At 35.9% G+C, this 21,837-nt stretch overlaps 1 protein-coding gene across 1 annotated transcript; it reads left to right on the forward strand.

The window, feature by feature from the left end:
• The first annotated feature begins 1,165 nt into the window (after positions 1-1,165).
• On the forward strand, positions 1,166-21,756 carry LOC117113095 (vam6/Vps39-like protein). Its single transcript, XM_033256325.1, is given in 19 exon segments — positions 1,166-1,399; positions 1,887-1,955; positions 3,360-3,470; positions 5,234-5,328; positions 5,829-5,939; positions 6,967-7,059; positions 8,246-8,432; positions 9,745-9,865; positions 10,097-10,217; positions 11,316-11,477; positions 11,639-11,887; positions 12,722-12,863; positions 13,185-13,345; positions 14,533-14,749; positions 15,668-15,796; positions 16,547-16,695; positions 17,728-17,874; positions 18,997-19,131; positions 19,498-21,756. Coding segments are annotated over 19 exon segments (2,652 nt in total). The 5' UTR covers positions 1,166-1,326; the 3' UTR covers positions 19,678-21,756.
• Positions 21,757-21,837: the final 81 nt, after the last annotated feature.

Genomic DNA, 21,837 nt, shown 5'->3' on the forward strand with positions numbered 1-21,837 from the left:
CAATACATTATTCAGCATCGGAAGAGCTTTCCAACGATACCAAACACGACTACTTTTTGGTGAGTTTATATACTTATTCTTATTTTATACACATTTTAAGTATATTTTGCGGATATTTTAAAACAAATAAACACTTATTTTTGAATTATGTTCTATTCTGGCATGAGTGACAGTAGCTTGTATATGTATAGTTTGTTGCCTGTATAGAAATTATGATTTTAGACACCAACATCATATCTGTAGCTTATTTAGTTCCAATCATATGCACATTTTAGATAAATTTGGCGGCCATTTTGAATACCAGGTGAAAAAACAAGTGTCAACAGAGCTTTGGGTGACCAGGACCGATTAATTAGGATATCTGGCTATGTTGACTGCTTCTAACATTCCACTCCCCCTTACTTGATTTCTAGGCCTCTTTTTTGATTTTTTTCCTAGTCTAAATCTATCTAATCTAAAATCTTTAATATATTTTTATTTTCTTTTCCGTAAAATACTTTTAGCAAAATCATTTTGCTAAAATATTTTTTTCCGTCCTCCTCTGAGGGTCTTCCTCAAATTTAAGACCGCTTTTGGGACCGGGGCTTCCATGGTCCTTAGCAGCTATACACATCTTTACACTAAAAAGGTGTGCCGATGATACAAAAGAAAGGGGCCGATCGAGATAACACTACCCTATGATGTCCGGGGGTACGCCCCCTTGAAATTTTTGTTTTCTAGACGCCCAAAAATAACTTCATGTGGTGTTTTGGGCGATCAATTATTCTTTTTTATTATTATTATTATTTTTTTTTACTTTCCAGTTGCCAAAGGGGGTTGCCAAAGGGGGAGGGGAACCTCCTAAATCCGCCGCTGAGGCCTAGGCCTACCCTAAAGCACCAGCCAACAATGCAGCAAAAACATATTGGTTGTTGCTGGAACATTCGCATCGTATTTAAAGCTGGAAAAACAGCCACCGCTTATGTAAACGAGGAATGAAATAAAAGAAGAGAAAGAAGAGGAAAAGAGAATGTGGGGTGAAGCATCAGCAGTGGCCAGACAGAAAGAAGTGAAAAGAAATTATTAAATCTCCACAGTATGAGAAAGGAGCGGTATTCGTAAACAAGGAGAAAGTGTCGCTTAACTTCAAAAAAAGGGGGCGTGTGCTCAAAGTTTCAGGTCAGAGGTAACTGATTAATTCTCATGAGATCGAGAGAGTTCGTAAGGCTAGGCTAGGCCTAGTTGGTAAAAAGAAAACTAAACAGTGTGCGTTTTCTTCGATTCCCTCCTCTTGCAGGGTGTTTTCATATTTTTCTTCTAAGAGATGTTTTGAAGAAACATTGGAAAATGCATGATGCATATGAAGCTCAGCCTATACTTGAAAAGCTGCCTCTACAGATCGAGTCGATTGCTTCACACGGTAAGTGTTCAATTGGTGCGGATGGGCCAACAAGCAAAAGCCTGCACACTCGGCTAGCCTAGCCTAGGCCTATATTTACTAACCGAGTCTAGGCTAGGCTTAGGCCGGGCAAGCCCTACCAAGAGGACTAGCCTACTAGGTTCGTAGGCCGTACGCTTAGCTTAGGCAGGGGGGTGGGTGGCATGTTACTGCTATTCCAGGTTATTATATGATGGTAATATTTTACGGTCTTGTTGGGGAGACATTTTGCAACTGGCCTGGCCTAAACTAGGCCTAGGACTCAGGAGGCCTAGGCTAGGCAGATTTTGCTGAAAAGTAGGCTTTGACCTAATCTTAATATATAACCAATGTATAATGCAGTAGTTATGATTCCACGCACCTGTTTTTCTAGCGATCTTCCGCACAAATTTGAGCTAATTTTTAAAGTATCATTCGCGCAATTATAAAACTTTATGAAACAATATGTATGTCTTTATTTCCTTTCCAGGTGACCAATTGCTCGTGGGAACCAAACCAGGACATCTTCTTGTATATACTGTTACTGGAGCAAATGCAAGTATGTGAGAAGATAATATATGCCTGCTGTAGATTGCCAGAGTGCTTATTAGTACTGTATAAGTTACAACAGAGGCTGAAAAGTTTCAATTGCTCAAGTCCTATCAACCAGCAATAGTGGCTCTAGAAATTTGCTGACCCCGACAGGGGTCTGGCATGTCCGACAAAGGGGTCCGAAAGCAAGGGGCCAACTAGATCCTCAGTCAGGATCCCCGAATAGAAATCCCATTTAGGGTTCACATGGAAAGTTTTCATGGCTTAGTGTGGCCAGAAAATATGCCTTTAGACAACAATAGGCCTATTAGGGATTGGCAATCAAACTAATGTTTAACCATAGATTTTAGCCTTTGCTGACCATTTTACCAACAGCAGGAGTACTTTGGTACAGCTATCACAGTTCTGCTTATCAGCTTTGAGGTCTGAGGTTAAATCCCTGGCATACAGTAAGAGTGTCACTGAAACAGTCTTATGATGACCTGTCTCATCTGCGATTAAGTCACATAGAACTGTTGCGGCAATAAATTACACCAGGCTGCTTTGTATGACACTGAGTAATAAATGGGTGGTGCAGAGTATGGTGTGATTCCATCCTAGTCATGAGTACTGTAGAGCCCTGCTTCTCAACATTTTTAGGTGGCGACCCACTTCCAGACTCTATATTCTTTGGCGACCCAAGGCATAGATTATCAAATGTAGATATGCTGTTGTATTTCTACAATTAACTTCTATTCAGCTAAGTCAAATACACAGTGACTGTGATAAGTTGTTTCGTATTTTAAATGTAAAAGTATAATACAATGACAATTTTTTTATTTATGCACAGTCAAATTGGCTAAAGCTGACTGGGTAAATAATAATTAAAAAATTAAGGTTGTACGTCCCCACCCCCTCGCAAAAAGGCTGAAACAAGCTAAAAAAGAACGAAAGCAAGTCATCATTTTAAACACAATGTAACTTTTATTTATTAATGGGTATGTCATGTAATTTTAATAATCTTATCAATCACTGGAGAGATTGGTGTCTGTGCTACGCCCGGGTGTATCCCTTGAGAAGTATTTTCCACTATGTTTTGAAATGCATTTTACCAAAATCTCTCTCTTTTTTTTTTAATGTTAGAAGCAGTCTTGCAACCCTCAGAAATGTTTTGGCGACCCAAATTGGAGTCGCGACCCATAGTTTGAGAAGCAGGGCTGTAGAGTGCATTGTTTACAGCCATCTGGTGTGTGCAGGTACATTAGCCACATGACAACCAATCATGAGATGTACAATCCAGGATGATTACATTTTTATCATGATCCCAAGAGCAGGAATACAGGCTTAAAAATGTATTAATACATGACTAATTCAAAATTAATTAGTGTTACATTAAAATTATACTTTTATTGGTCTGTTTTTTTTTTTTTAGGTGGCCAAGATCCAAAAGTTAATCTTTTAAGATCTAACAAGTGTTTCTCCAAAAAACCCATCCAACAATTAGCATGTGTGCCAGAACAACAGATTCTTGTCAGCCTATCAGGTAAGCTTATTATAAATTATGGTAATTGATTTAATAGTAATTAATGAATAAATGCTGTAAAGAAGAATGATTCCTTTTGCCGTACCTGTTTTGTGACGTACTATTGCATTAATAAACGGCGATTCTGGGGAGAATTGAATCCTCAACTTCAGTGTTGTAGCCTGGTAATTAACCTTTCTACTAATCACCTCCCCCTTGGATACTTGGATATTAGGGAGCTTTTGATTGGACGACAACGGTAGGACGTAGAACGTAATGACTTCAGTAAAATATACGTATGTGGAGAACGTAGAATGCCAGGTAGGTTTTTTGTTGTTCTGTAAATATAGTACAGACTCATTATGGTTTTTAGATGCAAATTGTCAATGCTTCCATATGGACATGAAGCATATTTGGCAGTTGGATGAATACCGGAATATTAAAATTAAAAATACAACAATGATGCTTGGCTTGGTGAGTGGCTTTTTTAAAACAACAAATATAGCAATGATTGCCTCTTTTAGAAAGAAAGATGTTGATATAAATCTAAAAATCAATATTCCAAAAGTATGTAAAATATGAATTGTAAAATAACCGAGTAAAACACAAAAGACACTCACTTTGAAGGATGTAGTTATGGTGGGTGAGGCCACCCAGCTTTGAATTTTCCTACCCAATCTAAAGCTAATTTCATGGCCTTTAACCCACCTTTATTAACCCCTTGCTCCTTCTTAAAATCCACTTAAAAAATGTTATCAGCCACACCATATAAGGTACTGTTATGACCATATAAGGTACTGTACCCTTTAAATGACTACCACCTGCTGCAACCCTGCACCTCACATCTCCTCACCCTGTAAAATATATGTAAAAAGGTAGTCTGTGAAGTTTTATATATACTTGGCTTATGCTCAGGCTATAGAACTACACTTTTGTCTGTCATAATGCAAAGCTTTATATATCTTGTTTAGCAAAATTTCCCCCCCCCCCACCCAATAATGATGATTTTAAATTAAATTGTACTTCTTGCAAATAAGCTCACCCACTGGTACAAAATATGAAAATTTCAGGAAGTATGTTTTTTTAATGGTTATTATGGCCATTGGTGCCTTGAGATAAGAAGATATGTATATTTCTACTTTAATTATAAATTTAAGCAATTATTAATCCTATCATTACACTGTTTACATGCACCAATAACATTTTATTTTTATTTTCCCCTTTGCCTAGATACTTTTAGCAAAACCGTTTGCTAAATAAGAAAACAATATTTTGTTTAAATTTTTTTCCCACCTCCTCTGACTATCTTAAAATAAATAAGTTCGCTAAACTAGGTATAAAAGTCTCACCAAGCATTTCAAAGTGTGTTCCTATGCTTTTCTTAGCTTCCTTTGTTTACTTTTTTCTTATGTGTTATAAATATTTTGTAGACAAGCAGTTAAATTCAATTTGTTATTTTACCTGGTTTTAATCAAATTTACGATGTCTGTATGTTCGTTTAATTTTTTTTTTTTTGTTCTTGTGTTTAACCATATATAGAGAGTGCCCCTTCCAGCCAATCTAGTAGGTCGGGGCCCTGTTTAAATAAGTAAAATAATGTGATGCTTTTATCAGCGTAAATCTCTTTATGAGGCTTAGGGAGTGAAGTTGTTCTTAGTCTTGAGAAAAAGTCCTGCAGTCACAGGAATTGAACCCATAAAATGTAAAATATATACTTACTGTGGATGTTGTATATTGCACCCTCTACACTATGTATTTTATTATTCTCATTGCTGTTTGTTCAGATTCTGTGATCAGTGTGCATGATTTGTCGGGCTTTATGCCAATATGCATAGTCAGCAAGACACGAGGAGCAACTTTGTTTTCCGTAGATCTAAAGGTTAGTCTGCAGCCACAATCGCACTGGACTTGTTCCGGTAAAACTAAGTGAGATGGTGGTTCGTTTTACTATAACTAGTCCAGTGCGAATTGCCCAGGAAACTTATCTCGCATGAAAACTTACTGAGAAGAGCGGTTAATTTAACTGATTGGATTGTGCCCAATAAAACTGACAAGGTTAGTTGTACCAAGCCAAAAAGTTCAATGCGAACACGTGCCTTGGTTTAACTTCCCAAGTCATTTGAGTGTTACTCAATAGATTATGTCAGAACCATAGATTATGTCACAGATTGGCACCGCCATAGTTGGTTTTCACCACTTGGTTAGATTTACCATTTCCTGCAGTAAAACTAACTGACTCAAAAAATCCAAGTACCATTCAAACGTTACCCACAGTCTCTGTAAAATTTTCACTTTTTAAAGTCAAGTTGTCAGTTTACTGTGTGTTGTTGGAAATTGACTCACTATTATTGATATATCTTTTATTCATTACTTCTCCAGAAAGAAACTTCTAGTACAGGCGATGTAGAATACAGTCTCAGACTCTGTGTTGCTGTAAAGAGGAAACTTCAACTGTATTATTGGATGAACCGTAACTTTAATGAACTAAGGGTACGTGTAAAGCTTAGACGAGACTTTTTTATATCTGATTTTGTGAATTTGTCTGTCTGCCAGTGTTTGAGATTTGGCGTAAAAACACAATTTTTCTTTAGTCTGTTAGCACATCCACCACTAAATAAACATTTAAATAAAAAATAGAAGCCACAACAGGAAATTTAATAAATAATCTGTATTTTATTTTTATATAATTATAAATCATTTATCAGTCCTCTTAAAGTTTTAATTGTAACATTGGATTCTTCACGAACATTCAATAATATATCAAGTGAAGACATAAGAATTCCCTTTGTTTTTTACCTTGGACATAGTTTTGAATTCGTAAATAAATGTTTTGCCTTCTCATTCTTAATATTTTAAAGAAAAACCACTTTTCTAATGAAAAAAAAAAAAATCATTTTTTTTCCCCGTACTATCTAACTTTACCTGATAAATATATGTGATATGACCATATTTGGGTGTAATATCATCATGCCCATATATGGACACATAACACAAATTTGTTACATAAAATCTGATTGTGTGGAAAGAGCTTTGAACAAGGTTTAATAAAATTCTTGCCTCATCTAGCTAAAATTGTGGTAGCCACTGTTAGCTTAACCTCAGATCTTTGGGTCCCAGGTTCAAATCGTGTTTCCGCTAAAGGACTTGAATGCAAGTTAATAGAGTTATCAGGCCAAAACTGTTAGAGCTACCCTCTATAAGTATTGTGAATTAAATAAATAAGTGATGTATCATATAATTATATATCTTATTTGAATACTGCCAACTCAGTATCCAGTGACCAGGGAAATAATGGGGTCATCGCCTTGTATAATAGCTTTGTATAATCTGCGGATTGTGAAAGACGCTATATAAATTCTGGTTCTAAAAAGAAAAAAAGAAAGGTCTCCTTCCAGTTAAAGACCAATTAATAAAGATGAAAGACATTTTGTTTGGGACAACAGGAAAGTGGTCTTTAATTGGAGGGAGACCTGTAATATATTGCTATATTAAAATGTTTTATGTATTTATCCCTCAGTCTGAACTTGGAATTCCTGATGTTCCCAAAGCCATGTCTTGGTGCAAAGAATCCCTTGTTATTGGACTTAAAAGAGATTATTTTTTAATTAATGTAAGTAGCTTCCATCCTCTCTTTTTTGCTTTGCCTAAACCAACTATGGGTTGCAAATTAATTAGGTCTCATGAGACTCTTCTGAATCTAGTGTTATTTATAGATTTTACTTAAATTTTGTTTACCAGTTAGTGACCCATTTTAAGTATTTCCTGGTGGGTGGGTTGTGTTGAATTGCCAGGACGTTTGCTTGGGTAGTTGGCCAAAACGATTGAGAACTGCTGCCCTAAACATTGTTTTTGGGAGTGAACTCTTCCATGCATTTTCTTGTATCTGTATGCAATGCACTGTATCTACATTCATTCCAGTAGTACTGTAGTAGGATATATTATGGTTTCTGTTGTTTTGTGGGGTTTTTTTTCGATAGTTTTTCAAACAAATAAATACAGAACTTTACTGTAACATAATTCTTATTCTTATTCTTATTCTTTATTGGCAATCCAGACATCTGGATGGGAGGGCCAGGTGTCTAAGTAAACGTAATTACTATAACATACTGTATGTCAGAGAACCACTCCCATCCAGTAATTACAAACTATTATATATCATAAAAATTTACTATAAAACACAAGGATATACATGATGCAAAAAAGTACAGAAAAATAAAATCAGTAAAATGGAAAAGATGAGCAACAAGGCAAAAAAAATAAATTATTATAATTATTATCATTAAATTCATTATCATTACCATAACCATCATTAAAACTATTAATAATTATAATCATAACAATAATAATGGTGATAAATTAAAAATTATCATCACGACCATCATCATTATTATAACTACCACCACTACTACTATTCTAATTATTACGATTATTATCATTAATATAACCATTATTATTCAGATTAGGGATATTGTGTATACAGGTGTGATTTGAGTCTAGAAATGAATATGGGGGAAGAATCAAGAATGAGAGAATTCTTAAGGTCATTTGGAATAAGAATAGGTATTCAGTAGTAGCCCTATTAAGGCTACATCTTTAGTAAAGAGAAACCTCTATTTAGGGAACACCTATTATTAGAGGACAATTATTTATTTTTTGGCCCCAAAATGAAGGAAGGTTTTTTTTGTACCATTATGGCTAATCCCTATTTAGAAGACTTTTTGGTCACATAAGTGTCCCATAATAGTGGTTGTACTGTATCTCTATTTACATTGTGTGTTTATTCCTTCTTTCTGTAGACAGAAACAGGCGAAATGAAAGATCTCTTTACCACTGGTAACACATCTCAGGTTGAACCAACAGTAACAAGACTTGTCAACAACCAGTTAGCTCTAGGCCGGGATAACATGAGTATATTAATTGACTGCAAAGGACAACCTGCTAAGAAGTACGCCCTCACGTGGGCAGAGGTGCCTCTAATTCTAGGTAAGTTTCAATTGCTGCTAGTGGACTGACTGTTTAGCTGTGTTCATGTTAGCGGTCTATGTTGCATTGCAGCTTGGCTAGTGAGAAAAACATAGATTACCGTAGTTGGATGAACTGGTGACTGTTATTGTGTTGCATCGTATCATGGAGGTCTTCAGTCTTGGGTTTAATTCCTACTACTTCTGTCTCAAATGCTCTTCACTTTTCAGCTGGAGTGCAGCAGGGCAGATTCAGGAATTTAATTAGAGGGTGGCCCAGGGAAGGACTGTAACAGATGAAGAGTCTAGACCTCCTCACACTCACAATGGTTAGGGTAAGAAAATTTATGATTATGGCACTTTTATATGGCCAAAAATGGCCGTGCCTGCTGCCCCCCCCCCCACACCCCCTTCTCCCTTTGAATCCTCCACTGGATCAGAATTAGAAAGAACCACAGAGATCAGTTGGCTCCTTGTTCAATTTCATTGCTGCTCTTCTGTTTCAGCTGAGTAATAAATTACTGTCCTCCCACTGGGTCAAAGAGCATCTTTAAGTTCCAGTGGTGGTCCCAGATATTCCCTGATGAGGTGTTCAAATTTTCCAGTAAGGGGTTCAGTTCCCTGATGAAAGGTCTCAGATCGCTAAGAGTCCACCAAACTCGGCACTCCTCATGGTTGAAGTAAATTTTAGGAATACACATCTCTTGATGCCCAAACTGACGAAGCGATTGGCTTCTTTCCTGGTGGGGTCCGGGTTTCCCTGATGGAGGTCCTGTGCTGCCTTTGCTCCCACTTGCTCTGCCAATGTTGGATTCCTGGTTCAATTCCATTGCTTCTTTCTGAGTAGCAGTGGAACCAAATTATGGAGATCGTTGGGCTACAAAGTTTCAGATGACAATGGTGAAAGAACACCCAAAAATATAGTATCGCCTGTGATGTGGCTTGGTGATTAAGGTGCTTGCCTTCCAATCCCAGGGTCCTGGGTTCAATTCCTGTCACGGTAACATGATTTTTTTTCTCACGACCAAAACTACACACCACTCTCTAAGACTCATGAGTCTTAATTTATGTAGAGCATCTTGTGTTTATGCTTATGAACGGATATGCTACTTAGAAAAGTAAAGTAAGTTTGCTGTTTGGCATATTATATCCGTGGCCCTGGGCCTTTACAATTAATAAATATAAGTAAATATTTGTCAATATGTTAAATACTGGGAAAAAATAAATTCATAGTAATCAATATCATATTCAGCATGAAAGATGAAATGGACTGGAATTTTTTTATAGAAAATATTTTGATTTTCTTGACGATCTGTGTGTACTTTTTCCATCAGCATATGATCAGCCATACTTAATAGCAGTTTTACCGAAACATGTTGAAATTCGAACAATCGATCCAAAACTTTTAGTGCAAAACATTGATCTTAACAAACCGCGGCACATAACAGTTGGCAGGTAAGTACATTAATTACAGTCTACACAGTTTATTTCGATGAGACATTAAGCCACTGGTCCTGTCTCCAAAATGAGCCTTTAGATAAAAAATAACTTTGATGGGGGACTATTCACAGAAGAAGAGGGGTAATATCTGTGTATATGTCTATATTTCTTTTTATTGCCGTTTATAAAAAGACAGTGATGTGTTTGTTATTGACAATAACACCGTTTGTTAATTTATATATATAGCAATAATTACATCTATGTGGCATCACAGGACTTCATCTGGAGATTAGCACCATTTCCATTCACAAAACAGATTAAGGACTTGCTCAAAGACAAACAGTTTGAACTTGCTCTTCACTTAGCTGTAAGTCACAAATATTTTGTGTATACCTTTTTCTTCTCCTTCCTTTGTAACCATCTCTTTTATGCCATGTGGTCATTCCCTATTATATGCAAGTGGGTACCATTGATTATAGGGAGCTTTCGATTGCACAACTATGGTAGCACGTAGAACATAATGACGTTAATACAAGTCATCTGCGCTTGCGAAAGCGTTAAGTTCTCGTCGCATGGATTCTAGGACGCAATGTGGCCAAATCTATGTATGCAGAGAAAGTAGGATGCTTGGTAAGACGGTCACATATGAGTGATTCCGTTCTAGCGTCGCGTCTTCACTCAAATCAAAATCTCTAAAATGCCATGATTTGTCCGGCAGAGGAGTAGTGTCACCAAACGGGAAGAGGGTCAGGTTTTTATCTTTTTATTAGAGGATGCAGGAAAATGGTTTAACCCTATAGCAAGGCCCTGCAAGGGATGGACCTGATCTTGTATGCCTAAAAAAAAACCAGGGGCTGTAGCCAACCTGCCTTTAAGGCTGGAACATAGCATGAACCATTTTTTTCACAGCCCATCCAAAATGCAAGCTGAGGTATTTGGAAGTGGACAGCGTAAGACTCGAATTCCCAACCATGAAGTTGAAAAGCAGACCAGCAATACCTCTCCAGGGGAAACTATAGTAATATAGGAATTAGAAAGGATATTTTAGTTGATTATAGAGTCTGACAAATTGTAAATAATATGTCTAATGTTGTTTATCCCAACAAATCATGTTTTTATTCATCCTGTACAGGGGGAAAGCGCTCCCTGAAAGAAACGTCGAACACCCAACCTTCTTCTATTCCTGGGCTCACTGAATCAATCCTGCTATGGCACTCTCTGTTGCGTAAGCTGGGTACTCATTGTGGCCGACGGTCGCCAGCTGACGCGATTCTATGCAGAACGCAGCGCGACAATGCTCATGCAACAAATCGTTTTTTATGGTGATAGCCCAGTCTGCCACCGGTAATCATCAGACGGCGTTGCGTCATCTAACGCTTACAGGGAACAGAGTTGGATTAGTTGTGCAACGGTCGCACAACAGCATTAGGTTTTAATAAGCTTTTTTTCTATTTTTCTTCTGCAGAACATGACTGATGAGGATGAAGCAGACAAAGCGCGGAGAATTCAAAAGATTCAGCATCTTTATGCTTTTGATCTTTTCTCTCAAAATCGGTTTGACGAATCGATGAAGATTTTCTCAAAATTAGGAACAGGTAATGCTGATTTATACTTATTATTGACTGACTGATTTATTTAATTGATTATTTAATTGATTGATTTATTTAACTGATTGATTGAGTTACATTATTGATTATTTATTGTGAGTGTGTTATATTATTGATGATTCGTTTTCACAAAATATTGGATTTATTTGTATTGTTTATTTGTTCTTTTATTCACTAGTAATTATATTGTTTATATATATATATATAGCTTGAATACCCATCCACACCACCTACATTACTCGGACAGGACCTTGATAAAGGTCTCACAGCCCTTATTGAGTACCTTACACAAAAGAGACAAGATCTGATGAAAGGGCGCCCTCATGAGCCCATGCAAACAACAACAATTGTTGATGGAACTACTAGAGTCATACCAAGGAAACAGATGAGTCAGATTGTCGACACTACCTTGCTTAAGTGCTATTTGATTGTTAGTATTTCTATATGTGGATATATTATTATTACTTCTTTATCATTATTGTTATCAATATGTTATATATTGTGTAGTTCCTCAGGTATAAGCCCTCCTCAGCCCAACTGTATGATACTAGTCTTTTCTCGAGCAAAAGGTATGACTTCTACAAATTTTCTCAGAAATAAAATCAAATATTGCTTTTGAATTAGGCATACAGTGCGTGAAAATTGCCATTTGAAATGAGATACCCCGGGTTTAAGGCCACCCCCAAAATTGGCCCAATTCAAGCGTATTTTTTCATTCTGCAAAAAGTAGAAATAGTTTGAAATCCAAAATTTGTCAAAGTGAACCACCAACTGCAAACAATGTAATGAAGGTCTTGCGCATGAAACTTAATCTGCATGTGCATTCGGTCAAATGCTGTCGCTTCACGTGAATAAATTTGCGGCTTAATATATCAATATTAGTGAACAACTTTTTTCTTTAGGTGAGACTTTTTATAACTTATTAATAGCGAACAATATTTTTGGCCAATTAGCGTACCCTGCCGCCGCGAAAAAATGAATTTAAAGCATTTAACCATCCAATTACTACATTGTTTTAAACATTCATCAATATAATTTCATTTTTATTTTCTCCTCCGTCTGGATGTTTTTGGCAAAACAATTTGCTAAATCAGAAAACAAAATTTTATTTTTATTTTTTCCTGCCCTGTGCTGACAATCTCTAAAAAAAAGTAGGTTTGCGAAACAAGGTATAAAGAGTTCTCTCCTTACCACCATTATATACCAAAATTTATTTGTAGTTATTACATAGAAATTTAACAATCCTTTTTTTTTCTCCAAAAAGACAAATGATGCTTTAGTTGCACCATTATTAAGGTTAAAGGACAACAATTGTCATCTGGAAGAAACAGAACGGATATTAAAAAAACATCAAAAGTATAGTGAACTTATCATATTATATGAAAAGAGAGAATTGCACAAAAAGGGTAAGTAGAAAAAAATGATGTGTTCTAATGACCTTTCTAAAATTCAGTTATTTTATATGCTTACTTTGTAAATTTAAGTAAATTAATAGTTTTCAAATGGAACAACCCTTAATCAAAACTGAAGACTTATTTATTGACTAATTGAAACTCAATAAAGTATCACAATAGATTAAATGACACATTTATGAAAACTAAATGTTAATTACATTAAATCTCTGTACATATGTGATAATAATTACTACAGATAAATATGCCTTAAGTAAGTGTTACTAGAAGGCAAAAGATAATATTTTTATGACAATCATTTTCCTTTATTCACAGCCTTAGATCTGTTGCTACGGCAATCGCAAAAACCGAACAGCCCTTTAAAAGGTCATGAGAGGACAGTGATATACTTGCAGTCTTTGGGTCAGAATCATATTGATGTTATATTTGAATATGCCAAGTGGGTTCTTAAGACTCATCCGGAAGACGGACTGAAGGCAAGTACTGTAAATGATTGAATAAAAGCCTTGTTTTCATAAAAACCCAACACACGCTATCGCCGACACTGTTCAGTGATGCTGATTGTCGAAGCGATTTCCACTCTTGGCTGTTCAATCACAATCGGTGGACAGGTGTATAGATTGTTAAAGGGTTTCCAAGTGATGAGGTTTGCTGGAGATCACCCTTCATAAATGTAGGCTCAAGTTGCGATGCTTCATGATCTAATGTGATGCTTATGACCATATTGAAAACAAGTTACCATCAGGCTTCCTTTTGTAATTTGTTTACTTTCCATTGTTTTTTATTTTCAGAATAAAAAAATAATAAAAATGCATTGTAGAGGTGGAATAAATAATAAGGTACTATTAAAAATAACAAAAAAATTTATGTGGCGTCAATTCCAAAAAAGATCAAAGGTGCAACGCGTGTGATTAGCCATCAGAAAACAAATAGGTCTTAAGCTGTGAGGTTGTAAAGAGAGTTAGAATAAGTTATATCATTTGGAAGCTGGTTCAAAGAAAGGCAGAAGTATAAGTGAAAGAACATTGACTGTACAGTAGGTACTGTATTTGGTGACACAAAGAAAGTTTTGAGAGGACGATCGGAGCCCATTTGCATAGCACTTTGAGGCAAACATCGACCAAGCAATTGTTTCATACTTTATATAGTCAGTCATATCAATACATCAATATTGTCAGTCAATCAGTTTATCAGTCAATCGACAAATTATATAATAATCAAATATATATATTCTACAATGCTTTTTTTGGATGCTCATCAATTTATCCTCCAGATATTTGTACAGTACATGAAATTTACAAGTTGATTGCCTTTTTTGTACAAAATTCATAAAATCACTATTAATCTAGAAAGTCAATATATAGACTAAAATCTTGCAGGCAGCAGATTCTCATGTGTTGATACAGCTTACGATTAATGGAATAAATTACTTTATAGTGTTCAAAATGCATACTTTTATATACATTTTATTTATATTATTATAATTAGTTATATTGTTTACCGTTTCCTTATTTCATTACTCTTCTGTTAGGGTTTTCTTTAGGGACCACAGTTGAAATAAGTTGCTTTTTGTACTTCTCTGTCTTTTACCCTGGGAATGTTAATTTTTAATTTCAGAATTAATAAATAAAAAATAAATAAAAAATGTTAATTCCTTTAACAGGTATTCACTGAGGACACTCCAGAAGTGGAAGGGCTTCCAAGAGACAGAGTGCTGGCATATCTGGAAGAGATTGATAGGGAATTAGCAACACCTTATTTAGAACACATCCTTCTTGAATGTATGGATACCACCCCGACTTTCCATAATAAACTCATCCATTTTTACAGAGAAAAGGTTGAGGAAATGATGAAAGAATACTTACCTTCCTTGCCAGAAGGTTTGTAAGCAAGAAATTATTGCTTAGTTTTGTACCTTACCGTAAATGCTCAAATAAGCGCCGCGGTGCTTATAAAATTTTTGGAAGCTTCAATGCAGCACTTATTTGAGAGCGGCGCTAATGAAAATAATATTGGCGTGGCGCTTTCCATGCTACCTATTTCACGTATTCCCATATCGGTAGGCCTAAATAAACGTTTATAACAAAATGCTTATGTCTTTATTGTGTTATTTATTTTAACACTGAATACATTGTATTTAAAACCATGTTTCTCAAAGTGTTTCATTACACACAGAGTTATATGTCTCTCGATTAAGCGACGCGGCGCTTAACAAAAAGTCATGTATGGTGCAGCCCTTTATTTGAGAGTGGCGCTTATTCAAGCATTTACGGTATGCATCACCTTATATCACCGTAAGCATCACTCTATGTATCACACTATCTATTACTGTTTATATATATATAGTACCCATGTATCACCTTAACTTCATGTATCAACATAAGTGTAACTTTATGTATCACCCTATAATATTACTTTGTGTCATTCTATGCATCAAATTATGTTTCACACTATGAATATACTTTGCACATCACTGTGTAAAAGCCTGGGCATCATACTTTGTGTCACCTATTTGATATCTCCCTATGTATTACCTGTTGTACAATTTTAGGTATGTAATACCATCCTATGTATTCGTTTGCCTAGGTATTACACTGTTTACCATCCTACTGTATGTCTCACAATTTCTTACCCCCAGTATTACCTTATGTTGTTATCCTGTGTATCATATGGGCCATCATATGTATTATCTTATGAATCACCTTACCTTAATAAAATCAAAAAGTCTTTATATACATTGCAGTACATATTTAAATTGTATTTTGATTTATTGCTTTCCTTCTACTCTATATGTCCAGGTCAAGCTCCAGCAAGAGCCGGTAAAGAGCCGGGAGAATTGGGCGATGTTCGCAGCAAACTTCTCTTCTTCTTGGAGACGTCAAGCTATTACATCCCGGAACAGCTCCTCACCCACTTTCCATTTGATGGTAAGTCAATACCGTAAAACCTTGAATTAAAGCCCAATGGGCTTAATCTCGAGAAGAAGTCCATCTCAAATTGAAGCCCCCTCTTCAGTTTGCAAAATTAGCCTCGAAAAGAAGCGCATCTCATGGGCTTCTATTCAAGATAGCATAGGCTTGTTTTCAAGATAATACAGTACATACACTGTACATGAATTTCAAGAAAAAAAATATATTGAAAATGCCGGTTAATACACTCTATAATACAGAGTAATAAGTTACAGTAACCCTAGTTATTGTTTGAAAAGAAGCCCCCCTCTTTACTTTGCAAAAGTGGTCTTGAAAAGAAGCCCAACTCAAAATGAAGCCCATCCAAAGTTTGCAAAAAAAAAAGAAGCCAGGGCTTCAATTCGAGGTTTTTCAGTATGTTATTTATACATTTTTTTTAGGTTATAGAATTTATTAAATTTGTTGGTTGTATTTTCTAATGCCAGGCTCTTTTGTTAAAAAATTAAAATGGCTTGATAAACAGTATAAATAATTCTTGGAGATAAACCGAAAGAAATACCTTAATGTTGCGTCTGCAACTTCAGCAAGCTTTTGTCTCATTATGACAACCAGGTTATTTGTTGTATTGGATTTAATTTTAGTTCTGAATATTTAGTTTAATTTTAGTTATTAATTTAGACCTGACAGATACATACACTTTTTGCAAAGTGCAAAGTGTTGAAAATATAATTTTAAATTATTATTTAATTTTACTGATGTATCTTGCAGGATTCTTTGAAGAAAGAGCCCTGTTGCTAGGGCGATTAGGTCGTCACGAACAAGCTCTAGCAATATATGCTCACGTACTGAAAGACACGGAAATGGCCAAGGAATACTGCAGCATTAATTATCATAAAGACAACGAAGGAAGTAAAGATGTAAGTTAAACATAGTTACTAAAATATAAAATAAATAGAGCAGTCACTCAACGGAGGCAGTTTAACGTAGCGGGAATGGTTTGGTTTCCTGACCTCGAGGTCAGGGTTTCAATCTTCGCGGTGCATTTCGCTTGTGTCCTTGAGCAAGACACTTTGTTTACATTGCTTCTGTCCACCCAGGAGTATAAATGGGTACCTGGTGGGGATGCCTGCTCCTGCACTGACTACCAGCAGCAACACTTAAAGCATATGGACCCAGTGACCAGGGAAAAGAACTGCACTTTTTATAACCCCAAGGAAGAGGCACATTATAGACTATTTTATCAGATTTATTTTGAAACAGCGCCATCAACGTCTCAAAACTCACTGGGAGACTTCCAGCGGCCTAGCCTGAGCAGCTGGCTAATTACAAGTAGTGCACCGAGCAGTGGAGAGCGCCACTAGACCTTTGCCATAGCAGCAGTAGACAACAGATACGTTCTTGCTAATTACTGTATATATAAACATTGAAATAGCTTTTTAAGACATAGACTTGTTTTTATTATAAACATTTCGTCTTTTTTATATTTTTTAAAATTGTTGTGCTTGTTAGTATAATTTAGTTTTATCGTTGATTTAATCCATGATTTTAAATACATAGAGCGAAATGCTAGGCCTCTGAAAGTCCCCCAGTGGTAGTTGCCAGGTTGTCTGAAATTTTCATTTCAAATTTCGTGAAAATGGTGTAAAAATGCCCATACCAGTACCACTCCATAGAGTGCATACTTCCACCCTGTGCCAGAATACAGAACAATATGTAGGATGTTTAAACTGTCTTTATTTTTTGTTAGTGTTTGAGGGGTATTTCTGTGACCTTGACCTTGTCTCTGATGTTTTTCATCCCCACAATTTAATCACTTCTATGTTATACCCATTCCACTCAACTAAACTTTATGACAGTCCATTCATTATTTTCTTTCTTTAAACAACATTTTGAATAATTTTGTTTTATAAATATGTATATATAATGAGTTACATTATTTTCATTTGCAGGTATATCTAAGTCTGCTGCGTATGTACATCTCACCCCCTGAAGCCAGTAGCCTAGGTGTTATGGAAAATGTAGCCTCTCCACAGCCTAACATTGAGGCTGCATTAGCTGTACTGGAGATGTATCATCAACAAATAGACACAGCCAAGGTAAGTTAAAAGTCTAGTCAAAACTGGGGCTCTCGTCTCACAGGCTATGTTGGCCATCTCGCTTTTCTTGGCGTTTGGGCCAGACTGTGCAATGCTGTGGGAGGTCCAACACTCGCTCCTACCGCACGAGTCTATTTACCTTCCCGGCATATGCCTGTACCCCCGGTATTCAACCCCTGGCCCGCGAGCCAACTCCGGCCCGCCAAAAATTTTGATCCGGCCCTCGCAACATTACTAAAAATCGATTTTCCGGCAGATTTTTTGAAAAAAGTTTTTCTGTTAAGTAGAAACATTATCTCGATCTAGCATTGTTAACAAGAGTCTGGCTTTTTCTGACTCACTGTATCTAGTGGCGTAGAGTATTGACATAGGGAGGGGGACTGATGGGGATAATAGATTAATTAGGGAAGGGGGCTCTGATATGATGCGATGTCTAACCATTTGCCAATCATGGTGGGGCTGAGGTAAATGCGGGCCCTTTTTGAGGGTGTCACACTCCTCGTTGGGGAATTTCTAGCGCTGGCATTTTTTTAACTTTTTAGTACATGATTTTTTTGTGCTAGGGGTAGGGGTAGTAGAACCTGGAGTGCAAACTTTTTTTTTTTCAAAATTATAAAATAAAATGGAGAAGAAAAGAAAATTATATTCAAATTTAAGCCTGAGAATATCATTTTTGGGGCTGAGGTAGTATTTTCCCCACATCTGTGAAACTCCTTTTCTATTTAAAATCCACTGCTACAAAATAGGATGGGTGGGGCTGACATTGAAAAACATGCAATATATGTCGACCTGCCGCTGGTCTCAAAAGATTTTAACTGGCCACCAGATTAAAAAGGTTGAATACTGGGTCATAAGTTGTTCAACTCCACTTCACGCTTTTAAACCACTTACCTAAAACTCCAAGACAGATCTGTTGTGCCAACCAATTCCAAGTTGTATTACTTAAAGTAAAAGAGATACTTAACACTAATGATTAGACTTAAACATTAGTCAGAATCAAATTATGATTAATTCACTGTAAACTTTTACATATTTTTACACTCAATACTAAACATGATTATTTCATGTGTATACATAATTTTTTACTATGTTCTAAATATTTTTTGTACTTTCAAAATAAAGGCTCTAGAGATTCTTCCAGCTAGTATACAAGTTACTGATATAGCCAACTTCTTAGAGAATGTAATGGAGGCTAAAGCTATACAGAAGCGCAGCTTACAAGTTCTTCGCAACCTTCGCTTCTCTGAAAACCTCCAGGTATGTGAATCAAGTTTGTTGAATTTGGCAGGCCAACTCCCAGCCCACACAGCATGTGGCAGCCCCACAAAGTTCCATGCAACAATTGGCAGCCCCACATCACAGCTCCATTCAGCAGCCACCTCAGGTCACAGCCCTGTACTCTTATATTTTACTGATATGTATAAATTTCTGCCTGTAAATTTATGTATATATTTAAATGTTTCGTAAATCATTAAAAACATTTTTTAAACTGTTACTTATTGAAAGTTTATGTCTTAGGTGATTCTTCTAAATGAGAAATTTGCAGTTTGAATATATATTTATAAGGTTAATTCTTCTTGATGTTTTGCCTTATCTCTTTAATACATTGTTTTTGTTTTATAGGTTCGTGAACAGCATATTTTCTACCAAAGCAAAAAGTGCACAATCCAGGAGGATAAGAACTGTCCGGTGTGTCGGAAAAAGATCGGCAACAGTGCGTTTGCCCGTTATCCTAATGGTGTCGTAGTGCATTTCTACTGTTGCCAAGATAGGAATGTGTGTCCTGTAGAGCCTCTATTATGAAGAAAGTCTTTTACCTCATTATGTGTATCCTGTTGAACATTAGGTGTACATGACAGTATGTAATTATAGTTATAAAGAGCTTACTACATACATTAATCACAGCAGGTTTTTTTTTTTGCAGAGAAGGCTACTGAAAGTAGTATGTGCAGTAATGCAACTGGACTAGCTATGCCTCACTTAAGGATATAATTGACAGTTTAATGGGTCATAAACCTGGATAAACTAATTGGCAAACACCCAGGAAGTCAGGGTTAAAATGTGCTCTATTTACCATGGACCCTGTACACATTATGAACAATTATAGGAATTCTGTGTAGTATTATATACTATACTGTTAACTGGCCAAGTAGATGCTTGGTTACGTATCATACGCAAGAAATAATTGCCACATCGCTTGGCAAGAATGCCACAGTGCCTGGATTGCATGGATGAGTGGCAGTTCTAGGATGTTTTGCATGTATTTTGTATATTATTCAGAAAATGGTTTTTTGTCCTTTGCAAGTCAAACATTCAAGCTCTTGTTGTCACTCTGTGCTCAAAACTCCTTTACTCCTGAATATTGTAATCGCCATTGGGTTTTACCTTAGTGTACATGTACTATTATATCAGTAACTATACCAATTGTTTAAGACTGACTTAATACGAAAATCCTCTATGAAAGCGTTTTCAGGGGTACTGTAACATACACTTTTAGAATGACTTCATACATTAATTATTGTTATAACTTTATTAGTAATATTGATATTACCATAAATGTACAGCCGACTGAGAGTTCAAGAGTGCCCAAAATCTAGGCAAAGCCTTAGGGCTTCAGAGTTTTAAAATGTACTAAGCAATATAGGCATAATAATTCTTATTAGCAACCTCTTTAAAAACTTTTCTCTCCAAAATATACAGCACCCTCTATAGGGCAGACGAATGATCAAAGTGGGTTACAAATTTACCCAGGATTATAAATAGATTCCTGGTACGCATAGTGCTATCCTGGGTTCCAGGCCCTAAATTTGGGATACTTTTTATTTCACTTAGTGCATGCCATACCAAATTTAATTGAACTCAATTTCTTCTTTTTTTTTGCGGATTTTGCTTGATTCTGTCTGTGAATTAGCTCTTTGGTGGTGCTGTCCAGAATAAGAGACTTGTGGCAATGCTAATGTGTTTTCTTGTCAGATTATTTACACAACCATAGAAGGAACAAGCCAGTACAGTACTACAAAAAAGATTATCATCAACCATTAAACAAATTAGTTCAAATTATCTCATAAGAAATTATTTTTAAACATATTTTGAGATTGTAATATATTATGCTTGTATATTTATATTTTGTATGTTTACTTATGCAAAATGAAGGCATGATTTTTATGTTAAATATTTGTTTCACTGTTTTTGTATCCGTAATTCCTTGTAATTTTTTTAAACACGGGTTTTTAACAGATAACAGTACTGTTTTAATGGTGTACGACTGAGGAGGGGGAGGGGTGGGAAATTACTTGGGGTCTCCCTAAATTGAGATAGTGAAGATTAAAATCATCTGATCAACCTCTCTTTTGAATGCGCCACTAAATAACCAATCACAACAAAAAAAATTTTATGATGCATATATTCTGTTGATGGAATAGAATTTTGGCATAGTAGACTAGTTGCTATGATGGTTATTCACACTGTTGTCTGTTACAGTATTATTTTTTCAGAAAATCATTGCAGAAAAATTTAAAGAGCTTTGTTTTTTTTTGTTTTGTTTATAAGAATATAAATGTTGATCTTAGTAGTGGGTAGGCAAACATGTATTGGTAACTGTGGGGTCCATTATGGGGAGTGAACCAAGCCGTCTGGTAGGTGTCTGAGAATTTACCATGGGGACAAACTTTTTATACTTATGCTTCCCCTTGACTTATATTTTTTTTTTTTTTTTTGTGTCCTATTGTATTTTTCCAAAATGAATAAAATAAGTTAAATAAAAAAATAAATAAATTTTCAGCATGAGGCTACTGGAGGAGCCCTGTGAGTGTCAAACTCCTTGACACTCATAGAATCTGGGCATTTGAATCTGGGCATTTTTGGTGAAATTCTAAGCTGTTCTGAGACTGTCTCTTATACACATCTAGATGTGTATAAGAGACAGATATTATGCGGTACAGAATAATCTTTTTCTGTATCTTC

The sequence above is a fragment of the Anneissia japonica genome, unplaced genomic scaffold, assembly GCF_011630105.1.
Source record: "Anneissia japonica isolate Jap-2015-1 unplaced genomic scaffold, ASM1163010v1 scaffold287737_len543101_cov190, whole genome shotgun sequence".
Classification (NCBI taxonomy): Eukaryota; Metazoa; Echinodermata; class Crinoidea; order Comatulida; family Comatulidae; genus Anneissia; species Anneissia japonica.